At 37.8% G+C, this 13,071-nt stretch overlaps 1 protein-coding gene across 3 annotated transcripts in view; it reads right to left on the reverse strand.

The window, feature by feature from the left end:
* Positions 1 to 13,071, reverse strand: part of LOC121511500 (echinoderm microtubule-associated protein-like 4) — a 47,701-nt gene that overhangs the window by 15,977 nt on the left and 18,653 nt on the right. For 2 of the 3 annotated variants that reach the window (XM_041790235.1, XM_041790237.1), the window contains 7 exons: positions 12,760 to 12,785; positions 8,439 to 8,474; positions 4,912 to 5,035; positions 3,288 to 3,437; positions 3,128 to 3,197; positions 2,919 to 3,029; positions 1,727 to 1,822 (listed from right to left, as the gene is read on the reverse strand). In XM_041790235.1, coding sequence (XP_041646169.1) covers positions 1,727 to 1,822; positions 2,919 to 3,029; positions 3,128 to 3,197; positions 3,288 to 3,437; positions 4,912 to 5,035; positions 8,439 to 8,474; positions 12,760 to 12,785 — 613 coding nt within the window. The remainder of the gene's footprint in view (positions 1 to 1,726; positions 1,823 to 2,918; positions 3,030 to 3,127; positions 3,198 to 3,287; positions 3,438 to 4,911; positions 5,036 to 8,438; positions 8,475 to 12,759; positions 12,786 to 13,071) is intronic. The other variant, XM_041790236.1, reaches the window with a different exon arrangement.

Consider the following 13,071-nt stretch of genomic DNA (forward strand, 5'->3'; position numbering starts at 1 on the left):
TAGAGCTAAACCCCACCCACAGCTATCACCTCATTCTTAAACGATACAGATTGGTCAGGTCCACTTTCAGACCAGGAAGAATCCTCTAAGACTGGAGCTTTGTGAACAGGATCCACCTGATGACAGCAGTGTAAATTTTGGCAGCTATTTTTAATCTTAGTCTTTAGATGAAATGTCTTTTAGTTTTAGTCACATTTTAGTAATTTATACCCTTTTTAGTTTTAGTCTAGTTTTAGTCCGCAAAAAGTCCTCACATTTTAGTCTTTACTTTTAGTTCAAGCATTTATTTTCTTGCCTAAATCTGGTACCAAATCATGGTAGTGTGTTCTCTGCACTCTGCCAAACCTGGGGTCCCTGCTTTCTACAGGTGAGAGGTAGAATAGATACTGCTGCATTGTTTTTTGACAGATTTACCCACAGTGGACAAATATCACTGATTTTGAATGTCTGGTGAAAACTGCATTACATTTTAGTCTAGTTTTAGTCATCTTGACAAAAAAACTAAACTTACTTTAAGTCAGTTTTGTCATCACAGATCTATTTTTTTAGCTAGTTGAGTTTTTGTAATTGGAAAAAAGGCTGTCGACAAATAGTTTTAGTCATAGTTTTAGTCGATGAAATTAACACTGGATGACAGGCATGGAACCTGGACCATCCATCCACTCTGCAAGGTTAATGTGTTTAAAAATGGAATTATTTTATTTGTGTATTGTTTTATTGTTTTGCTGCAGGGCATCCCTGGTCTGGTCCAGTCTGTTCTCCTTGCTAAAATAAAGGGTAAATAAATAAAATTAAATATCTTTTATTCATTATTCATAGTTTAAATTCATTTTTTCATTAGTTTTAAAGATGGATGATAATCTGTAAAAACAACTCACGAAGCCTTTAATATCAGTCAAATGTAGTTTCTGTTGAGGTCCTTAATTTGACCTGAATCCACTCCCACTGATAAAACTGTCATCCTTATTTAGCTGACCTCATTTGTTCCTGACTCTCAAGAGACATAAAGGCAGACTCTGCTGGAATTGTATCATTTTCCATATAAATTTAAAAAGAATCCAGTAATTCTATTGTTAAGGCAGAAACTGCCAGTTATTCTGGATATCCTGGTCATGGCCCAAGTCTGCTCATAAAGAGGCATGCTACATCAGAGTTTATTTAGTTAATATATATTTGAATTCATAGATCTTTACAAATATACTGTGTTTGGATTAAATCTTTCACTTGATCTGGATCTCGAGGACCCTCTCTGATGCAGCAGGACTGTTCTGTTTGAATATTGTGATCTGGAGAGTGGAGAGCTTCAGATGGTACATTTAACTGACTCTTTAAACCCTGTTTTATCATTAAGGCGTTGTCTGACAGATGGTGGCTGATGTTGGTTGCATTCACACAAATTTAAGCTGAAAAGGGATGTATGGCACGAGGAATACTTCTATAACTTTAACAATGAGAAAACAAGACCATTAACCATGTCTACTTCTGTTAGAATCCAACCAGCATAAAAAACTTTAAAAATTCCTCCATCTATGGCCTGCACTAGATAACAGTCCAAGATTCTATGAATAAAGAACTGTTGTGAATCCCTGTGAACATTTGTCCAATTGTAATACCAAGTATAAGTATATAATTCTTCTGTGAAACAAAATAACTAAATATTTTACATTATGACAAGATAAAACTTAACAGAGAATAGTGTCATATATTATGTATGCAAAATAATTACCTTGATCTCAGCAATCTTTGACTTCTTCTGCCAATCCCAGACTGTCAGCATGTGATCGTTACAGTCGTCGATGACACTCAGGTGCTGACCGGAGTCCTGATAAAGAGACGGAGATTTAATACAAGATGTAAGACAGAGACTCAAAAATAAAGGCGCAAGCATCATCCAGAAGAACAACTTAATCATCTCTGACTGCTGCTTTTGTTAGCATACATATGCCTGATGTTTGAAGTTGGTAATTTATTGATTTATTATAGTTAAAATATCCTGGAATAAGCACAATAGGATAATTTCTCCCATTGTCCAAAGGCAAAGAAACTGACACATTTTACAGAGATTTTTCATGGATATGGATGTGATGTGCCTTGGGATTTTAAACTAATCTTATGTTTGCCTTGGAAAAAAACAACCACAGGTCTGCACATCATGTAAGTATTCAAGTGTCATTCATTTAGAAAGGTTTGCAAAAAAAAATCCTACTTTCGTTATCTTTGTATGTGTTCTCTTATTGAAGAGGAGGATAACATAAAAAACTAGAATGGTCGTCTGAGGAGACCCACGCCTAAGCAGCGCCACCGAGGAACTTACGCTCCCATTGTTTATTATATTGTTCAAAATTTCAAAGTCAGACAAAAACCGAACAGGTGCGTGGATCATCACCAAAATCTAATCGATTCTTCCCTGTCACCATCCCAATATTCCCTAAAAGTTTGGTGAAGATCCGACTTTCCGTTCTCGAGTTATCTTGTACACATACAAACAAAGAAACGAAAAACAACACAAAGATACGGAACCCTTTACATAACCCCCTAATAATAATTAATAGTAATAATTTGCCCCAATACAGCAATCCAAATTGATTTTGGAAGGAGTCAAAATAATCACAATTAGATATTTTTCCAAAGTTGTCCAGCTCTATCCCATCCAACAGCAATGTCACTGCAGTAAATGTTGGAGGTTTAAGCAGAAGAAGTAAATGCTGCTCATATTTGACAAGACAGAAAAAAAGATTCTGAATTTAACTTTTATTTTTTGAATTAAAAAATGTTTTTGTTGCATTCTTAACTTCTCACCTCATTTTTCTACTTTAATGTAAAGATTTGTGATCATAATTTGAATCTAATAATAAACTGCGTGGGAGGTTTGATCAATGTGGCAAACATGAACTAGCATGCACCTGGGTGATACTCACAGCTTTGGAAAAAGCCAGGGAGCCGACGCCTCGCTCAAATGTTCCCAAACCAATAACCTGCAGAGTCGATAAACTGACGCTGTCCCAGATACGAACATGGGGCTGCAGCGGCTGAAAAGATCAGAAAAAAGTATAATTTTAAAAGATGAATCGGCAGCTATTATTAGAAAACATGAAAATATGGCTTTAAAAATGTCTTATAACCCTACCCGCCCATCTTTGTCCACTCCTGCAATCTGTCCTGTAGCAATCCGGATCTTATCAGGATGAATGGCTAAACTGAAAAAGAGACGAACAATGATATTAGACACATGTCAACACAGTCCCACCAGTAGGAAAGCAGCAGATGATTAATGTGTGTTTTCATACCACTTGACACAGTCCGTGTGTCCGAGGTAATGTCTCTGAGTTCGCTCTTCGTAGTTAAAAAGAACCACAACAGAGGCAATGAAGTAAACAATCTCCCCAGTTGGAAGGAGGTAGATGTTAGCTCTGCAGTCTCTGCCACGGTAACCATAACTGCAGGCAGTCAAGGAGGAAAACACCTCAAAAGAACCTAAACCTGATCACCTATGTGGTATCTGATGAGTCATCTGAACTCATTTCAGTTCACTCTGCTGCGACTGAAGACTTGAACCAATGACTCTCACAGTCACTGAACTTAAAGAGAAATATGTCTGAAGTTACTCAAGTTAAATCTCTTTCTACAAGACGGACGGTACCGCACATTCAAGATTTTTTCCTGCATTGTCATCGTATTAATAAAGTGTAACATCCAGCTCTTTTATTCATGCTTTAATGACTAAGGCATTTTTTTCCTCATTACAGCACCCTTCTTTTATTTATTTTTATTTCATTTTAATTTACTTTTTATTTTATTCTATAGTATTTTATTCCACACTTTAATCTAAGCTTCAGTGTTTACTCATTTTAAACCATTGAGATGGCGTTTCCTCAGTGCGTACATGAGTTTCCTGTTCTTATGGAGCTCTTATTTATGATGCACTTTGCCAATATTGTGTATAGAATGCAGGGTGGGTGGGTTAGAGGGTTGGGTGGAGTGGGTTTGGGTCATATTTCCTTTTATCTTCTTTAAATTACTTGCCTTTTTGTAAAGCACTTTGTGCCACATTGTCTTGTATGAAAAGTGCTACATAAATAAAGTTTTATTGATTGTCATCATCATCGCAGCGGGGCAGCGAAATTTCACAGCACAAATAAACACAAAATTGCTTTTCTAGCTCAGTCTTGTCACATCCAAGATACTTGATGAAAATAATTTTCCCCACACAGATTTAGCTCCTACAGCCTTTAATTTCTCATGTATTAGCTCATTTAGCACCATGCATCCTGCATATGTGCACAGCTGATGAAGAGGAGTGAAAGTAAATTATCTTCTTGCAACGTTTTAAAACCAGTCATCTGCAACTTGATGAGAATGATCACAGGCATCATCAGATGACTTGAAACAAGCTGCAACAGCTCGGTTCAGACCGCTGCAACTGTTGCCAGCAACGCTCTAACACGGTCTCACTGCATCGCAAATCTTTGGTGGAGTTTTAAAGACTCTTGGGGGTTTTAAGGCGGTACTCCTCCTAAACATGACGACCACCTGTGTCTTAAAGTCTTATATCAGCTGCAGCAGGTGACTTTCTGTTGAGTGCTGCTCTCACTTCCATTACAAAAGGCTATGCATGGTGTGAGGAGGTGACATTCAGTTTGTATTTGAAGTGCACCAGAAATACATAATATAATGTCTGGGCTCAGGTCTCAAACCTAGAATCCACTTTAAGTCTGAAGTCAAATCTGCGCATGCGTGTTCTCTTGTTTGGTGCTACAGTATGATGAGGTTAAGTAATTTTGTGCAACATACAGCCCTGAGGTTTTTAGTATTCCTGCTTACAATGTTGGTTTAGTAAATCTTCTGATTAATACAAGAAGCACTTCTTTAATTCAGAGTAACATCGCCCCCTTTAAGCAGCATAAAGGATACACCCATTCCAGCTTGAGTCTTTCCGGGGGGAGTTCTGTCCGAACTTCGTCGTAGTTCTCCACATCTGAAGGGATGAACATGGTGATCGGCCGACCACGCATGAACATCTTGATGGCATTTCCCTCTGCAAAAAGCACACAAACAGGCAGCAATTAAAACACGCTGACTTGAAGAGATGACGAGGTGACATTTATGAGCATGTCAGCTAAGACATGCAGGAACTCAATTGACCCTTTGTTGGCTCTGACTGGTCAACTGGCCCACCAATCAGAGAGCCCCCTCTCAAAGAAACCATAGGTGAGCTACTTCAGTAGGGCAAGCTTTCACTCTTTTCTGTGTCCTGTGGTGAGATTGTGTCCTTCATTTCTTTACTTCAACATGGTTAAAGGGTGTGTTTGGGAGTCTGCAAGAGCAAACTAAGATATCCATGTCATAATCTGGAGTACTTTTTATCCTGTTTCTTCAATTAATACTTCCTATAGTTTCAACTCTGGAAAACTGTGCTGAAAATTTAGCGCCCTGACGAACACTAAGAGTAGTTCCTGCTTAAAGGTAAGAGAAACATTTATAATGCCGATAATATGGCATGTTAAGGTAGTTATTACTCTAAACAAAGGTATTTCATATTGTTTCAAATGGGAAGGAGCTTTGGGACAAGAGATTTTCTACCAATGGAGAGCAGGGCTTCACAAAGGGTCAACTGTTGTCATTTAAACAGGATCTCTAAGCCTGGGACCTCATCAGGTTTCCATCATTAGCTGACATTCTTTAAACATACATGAGGACATTATGTGAATAAACATCAAAATGGTTGTGTCTAGTGAGGGGACTTTGTAGTTAAATAAAGTTAAAAATCTCAGCCTGATTGACAGTCAGATCAACAGTGTGAGACCTTAAAAGTTTGTTAAACCAAAGCACAGATCCAAAAACACTAAACGTTAGTCAGACAGAGGGTGAGAGAAATGTGAGGGACGAGACCAGGACACATTAGGGGCAGCTCAGGTACAGGTGATAGACGGGTGAGGGATATTTAAAGGACAGGTAAGGAACAGAAGAGGAGCAAGTGAAGCAGCACCGATGACATTCAGGTGAAGCAGGTGAAGCAGTAGAAGCAGATCAGACAGAAACACCTGCCCTGTCTTTGTTTACCTCCTTACAATCACAGATGGATACGAACGAGAAAATCTCAATTTAAGTTGATGTTAAAAAGCAACAGAACCCCCAGACCACTTTTTCAGCTCTGTGGATAGTGCTATCGTTGATCAATCTGGGTCCAAAGCTCAGCATTTGTGAATTAAGTATTTGAATTTCACATTTTGTGTAAGAAACTTAAATAGTCGCCGTCCTCTACAGGTTGAAACCTGGCTACTGCGGATGGATTTTTCTATTTGCTGATATGGAAGCAGGCGACTTAGGTGGTTCTAGCTTTCACACAGTTCTTCCATAGCTGTGGTTTCAGAAGTAAATTTCCCCATTCAAATCCTTTTGTGTACAAACCACAATTCCAAAAATGTTGGGATATTGTTTAAAATGTGACCAAAGCAGAAAACATTGATTTGCAAATCATTTCAACCTATATTCAATTGAATACATGCGAAAACAAGACATTTCAGGCGAAAACTGAGAAACTTTGTTGGTTTTTTGGAAATAACACATTCCATAAAAGTTGGAACAGGAGCATGACTACCACTGTGTTGCACCACTGTTCCTTCCACCGACAATCTGTTAATGTCTTGGGACTAAAGATACAGATTGTTTGAATATTAAACTGCTGCTTCTTGCAGCCCAGATCATGGAGGCCACTTTGAAAGTGGCACTCTTTCACTCTGAAGCCATGCTGTTGTAATTTGAGTAGAATGTGGCTTGGCATTATGTTGCTGAAATAAGCAGGAATGTCCCTATAATAAAATGTCTGAACAGAAGCATATGCTTTGCCAAAACTTACTATACTTCTCAGTATTTATGGTGCCTTCAGAGCTATGCAAGTAACCCATGGGCACTAAAACACCCCAACACCACCACAGATGCTGGCTTTTGAACTTTGCATTGATTACAGCACACTTAGTGTACTTAGGCCGGCCTTACACCTAACAACTTTCCCTCCGATTTCAAAGTCGCAGACAAAATTCCAAAGGCGGAGTAAAATCCTGGGAGTCCTGCTAAAACTGCAGCTCGCTCCCATCGTCTCAGTTGTGAGGTGGTCATAAGACTCGTTTTAGCCGTTTTAAGGCGGTCTTTATTCCGTCTTATTTATTCTTTATTCTGGGAAATAATCTCAGAAAGAATTGTGTTCCAGTCTTGTAGTTAGTGACCCACAGTCATTGTAAAATCTTAGTCTGGAGATTAAAAACTCAGCAGCGTTGCCGACAAATTGTCTTTAGATGTGAGAGGGTCTCAGGTGTCAGTCTTTTTAGAGTTTTAGCATAGACCTCTGTTGTTAGGTCAGCATTACACACTAGCTTTTGGCTTTTAAAGTGCAGTGACACACTATGTTAGCTGACAGAGGTCTTCAAAAATTTTCCAGAGCCAACATTGTAATATCCATCAAAGAATGATGGATGCAGATTCCTCTAGATTTTCCGAGTCTGTTTATGATACAATGGAATGTAGATGGTGAAATGCCACCATTGTTTGAGAATAACTGAGTCTTATGGGGTGCTTCTTTATACCCAATCATGGTATAATCACCTGGTAACAATTAACCTACTTACCTATGGAATGTTCCAGGCGATTTTTTTTAACTTTTGTCTAGATTTTTTTTGGAAAATGGTCAAGGTATCAAATTCAGAATGTGTGTATATTGCCCCAAATAAAAATGTTTACATTCAAACATCACATATCTTGTCTTTGTGCTGGGCTGTATTTGTTTGAATGTGGGTTGAAAAGGATTTACAAATCAGTGTACTCTCTTTTAAGTCACATTTTACAAAACGTCCCAGTGTTGTTGGCATTGGGGTTTGTAGAAGCTTACAGCAAAGGTTTGGTGGTGAAAGCAGGCTCCATCAATCAGTGAGATCACTGTGACTCTCTAGGATCGAAGGTAAAGTCATTTTTTTCTCCTCAGGATCCCAAATTAGCCTTTAGCCTAGATCCACCTCAGCTGAGCCTCTGGGGTTTAGTTGCTCTTTGAATTACTTGCCAATCAGTATGAAAGCAACATCAGAGTCAAACGGCATAATTCATGTTAGGCGCTGAGTCAGGCTTCTTTTGTGCCATTGAATGGACTACTAATAAATTATTGCATCTGACAGCTTAATACATTTACAGGTAGCACCGGTTCCACCTTAAATGGAGGTAAAGGAGAGCAGGGGGCGGAGCCACAGTCAGGTGTGACATCACCTGATCAATCTGAAGGAGAGCGAGAGCAGTTGAGTGAGCGAGGCTGACGATGTAGAGCAGAGAGAGACAGAAAGACGAGATTGATTCAGGGCAGGAGAAAATCAATCAGCTGCTGTTAGCATCACGTTAGCCTGTTGTTAGCCTGTTGTTAGCCTGCTAGCTCACTGCAGCAACAGTTCAGGACTTACCAGCTTGGCTGTTTTTCTCTCTTGTTGACATTTTCGCTGGTTTGAGACAAAGACAATATCACTCAACAACACCAACAACACAAATAAAAACACAAACAGAAAAAAAGCTTTTACGACTCAAACAAAAACAACTAAAGAAATAAAAACAACACAAACAACAACAACATCAGCATCAGCTCTGTCAAAATGAGGGAGCACTGAGACCAGGGGGATATTTCATCAACATAGCATAAGAAAGCCTCACTCGAATTATTTAGGGCATTCATGTTGGTTTTGACTGGTTCACAGAATATCTGTGGCCGTTTTTAATGAGAGATAAATACAGTAAATCTGAGAACAACAGCACTAATAGATGGTAATTATTTAACTAGTTTTAAACTCTACATTTATTTAAATTTAAGAATGTCAGATATAGTATGACTATGGTTTTAGTAAGTAATACACATTATTGCATGTTTAAAATAATGCTCTAAGGCAGGGATGCTCAACGTGTGGCTCTTGTTGGTTGTTTTCAGTGCTAAAGTAGGCGGAGCCTTTATGCTTCCTTTACGGCTGAACAGAGCTCAACATTGATTTATGGCTGATCTCTATCACACGGATCATTTCTTCACATCACTAGATCCTGTCTGGTAATGGTTTGGGGTTATTTTTCCTCATACTTCCTCTAAATGAAGGGGAAAAGGGAGCGTCTATATTACACAGACAGAGGAAGAAAAGAAAGAATTAATGTGATCTTCTGTCCTGATGTAACTCAGTCTGCCTGCGAGGTGTGAGAACAATGCTCCAACTATGAACCACTTCCAGCACCTCTGTGATAAACCGTCTCTCTTTTTTCTAAGACTTGAAGCATTTTTGTAAAAGAACTGACTGAAATGCCTGGTCCAGCTGCTTCTTCTATTGCAGGCTTATTCAATTGGAGGCCCAGGGGCCACATGCAGCCCAGAACCAAACCCTGAGTGGCCCAACCTGTGGTCATGCTAGAGATGCAGAGGGAAACCTGTTTCGCAAGTCTTCATAAATACCCACAGTATTACAGACCATGAACACAACACTGCGTTAGCAGTAGTCTACCTACAATGCACTGCATTGTTTTGAAGCGAGGCTAGCGATGCTGACAGAAGAAGCCGCAAAAAATTGAGTATAAAACTTCCTTTTCAACTGTAGCTAAAACTGTGCAAATTTAGTTGTTTTATACACTTTAAGATATGCCTGTGTAAGATGTGCCCAAAATAATTATTTACAGAAGTTCATCTATTTTTCATTCTATTTATTTTATTTCTATTTAAGTGAAAAAAAAAACATTTCTACTGCCTCAGATTGTGTTCAAATACAGCTCTGTTGTGTTTTTTTCAATCACTTTTTCATGTGCTTTTGTCATGTTGCCAAATTTAAAAGGGAAACTATGAATGAAAAGTGGAGATTTTTCATCAAATTGATCTGTAAAGGTTAAAAATTTGACATTATCAGCTGCTTACTGTGCGCTGAACATGTCCAGCCCGACTAAATTTCTTGATTTTAAAATTTGGCCCAGCTGAATTTGTAGTTGAATAGCGCTGTTCTATTGTGTGGCTTTTTAACACCTGGTAGTAAAACCACTAGGGCTGTCAATATTACATTACAGATAGCAAGGAAGAAATAATGAGCTGAAAGCATAAGTAGTTAATGTTAATTTTAATGTAATCTTAATTAGAGGCCTTAGAAATTAAATGTCAGACAAAATAAATTAAATTGTGCCACTTATAGTAGTGATGACATGTTTATAATGAACAACACATTTTTAAAAATGTTGGTACTATCTTGTTCCTACATGTTTTTAGCCAAAATCACGAGGTGATCCACGTTTTCTGAATCCATGGTTTTTGTTCACTATCGTCCAGCCATGGAGAAAACCCTCTCTGCCCTCACAGAGGTGCCTGGGATGCACAGGTAACAGCGTGCCAGCTGAGACAGGAGAGGATACCTGGACCAGAATGTTTTCACCACGACAGCGGGTAACTGTCGGCGGGCATCGCAGTTTTACTCTTGTGCATCAGCATCTCTTGATGTAGCGAAGCCTCACTTGCCAAATCCCCACCAGTGTGTGCACCACCTTGGTGATAAACATCCCCAATGGCAGCCATTGCTGCGCCTCTGTGTTTTGGTGTGTTATTGTTCAACATGTCACGTGTGATGTGACGAAACATTTGGTTCCTATTTTACGTATAGGTGAAGCAGAGGCCAAGGATAAAGCGTAGAGACTCGAAAGCGATTATAAACAGCAAAAATATTTTCAAAACAAGCTCAATAGTAACTTCACCTTTCAAATATTAATGAATTTTTAAATATTTAGAATTATATTCGAACCCTGAAATTTGTTCCAACAGAGGTACCAGAGGAAAATCTGTGAAGGTTTAATGGTTTTAAAAAATGGATACTGCTTAATCCTTGTGAACAGAATGTGTGCAGTTTCCTCAATGAAGCCTCAGATGTTTACAGTATTATGCAGTCTGTAAGGAATCCTGCCTTCTCAAGATAAGTTCATTTGCTTAGACAGTGCCAGGGAAGGAATTTGATCAAGGATAGCACCCACGTTGGTATCAAACTTGAACACTCTCTCCAAAGTGAAATTTAATTATAATAATTATGTTAACAATTAAACTATGACAAGGAGAAGATACTGTAAACAGGTGGCATCTTTTTAAATCAATTTTAATTTTTTTTGGTCTCTTTTATGTCCAACATTTAAATTTTAATTTCTTGTATCCTACTCTTTACAAAGTAAAGTTAACAGAGGGATTTTAGTTCTTTAACTGAAAAAATATTTGATTGACAAAAACAAACTTTTCATGAACGCCAGTGGTCACAATATAAGAAAATGTCCAACATGTTTGTTTACTCAAATATTAGTGATACATTGTTTAAAAAAAACCTACGGGCAGTTTACACTTTTTTGATCCATAACTAAATGAAGCTTATTTATTACTATATTTTGCCATCGGGGCACTTTGACTTTGGAAAGGCTTTCCTGAGGAGAAGAAGTCTGCAGAATCAGCTAACTTCTTTGAAACAACTTGCTAATAGCAACTTTTCCATTCTCAGTTTTGTAATGATGTCTTTTAATTTGTCCCCATCACTTATCTGATTTCTTATCTGATTTCCTGCTTTTAGCTTCCTTTCTTGCTTTCATTTATCTACTAATTTAGTTTTCATACATGTGTTTCAGACTTTATTTTTGTTTAATATCCTGTGATGTGCTGTTGTCTCATGATTATAATTTTTCTGAACTAATCATCATTCTTTACTGCTTTTCATCCTCTTCAATTGCATTTCTTTATCTTAATGGCAGGACCTCTCTCTCTATCTTATTACAATATTTAAATTCATTCTGCTTTAGTTTTTCACATTTTGCTCTTGCCTTTGAATTTCTCTCTGTTGGCCTGGACGCTGATGGCTATTATGTTACCTTCCTGACTTTGCCATCTGTCAGAACACTTTGCAGACATCTGTTTTTAAAGGTACTACATAAAAAAGATATTATTTATCTTGACAGTCAACCTGCTGCAGAACAGGCTGGCTCTGTGTTGTGTTTTAATGATTTTAAAGCAGTAAAACAAAAACTGAATGGACTGAACTGTCTTTTGACTTATCAAAATAAGCCTGGCGTTCCCTTCATCTATCTTGATGAAATTCTCCTCAGAGGTCTGAACAGTGACGCTGAAGATGATCTTAGTCTGTCTCTATTTGTGTTTCCTGTCTTTAGGCAGGAATGAGGGGCTGTTTCATGAAGCTAAAACTAACCGACTCGCTTCACTCTGAGTTTATTAATCAGAAAAAAAAACATGAACAATGAAGAAAGAACTTAAAATTATGCCAGATGAAATGTGACTCACGTAAATCAACAAGATGAAACATATAAAACATGACACAATTGCAGAGTTTTGATGGCAAGCAGCTACAGATAAACTACAAGCACTTTTTCAATATTCATTTTTACAAGGATGCATGAACAAATATCTAGGTCCTCTGATATTAACCTCGGTATCCTTGTCAGATGTCATCATGGGGATTTTATAAAGATCTGATACATGGGGCAGATCTCTGAGCCACCATGCTGAAATCATCATCATCATCCTCATCATCATCCTCATCCTCATTATCCCTGAGTCATGACAGGAGATGTTTGAATTTTTGAACAGGAACCGTAAATGCCTGTGAAGTGCTGTATATCACATCATCAGTGCTGATGCTATTTTCTATCAACCATCACTGATGATGATGATGATGATGATGACGACAGCCTTTTACCTTCTAAAAAAACAAAAAATTAAATAACTGCATTTACCTTGATTTACCACCGGATCTTTGTGTCTAAAAGAAGAAAAAAGGAAACAAACTTGTTACATTTCCAGCAAAAAAAAGAGAAATAAATAAAATGAAAAACACAAAAATTAAAAAACTAGACAAAATTGATGACAAGGTGACAATGAAGTTAAATCTGTCATTGTTGTTTTTTTGTTCTTGTAAGTAATATAAAACTGTCATCAAGTATTTAACCATCATTTAAATTGTGATTTCAATTTAAAAAAAATTCTGTTTATGGTTTTGATTTATTGTAAATGTGCTCTCGCTTGCAGCCCACCTGCAGAACCCCTGA

The sequence above is a fragment of the Cheilinus undulatus genome, linkage group 6 (assembly GCF_018320785.1).
Source record: "Cheilinus undulatus linkage group 6, ASM1832078v1, whole genome shotgun sequence".
In the NCBI taxonomy this organism is placed as follows: Eukaryota; Metazoa; Chordata; class Actinopteri; order Labriformes; family Labridae; genus Cheilinus; species Cheilinus undulatus.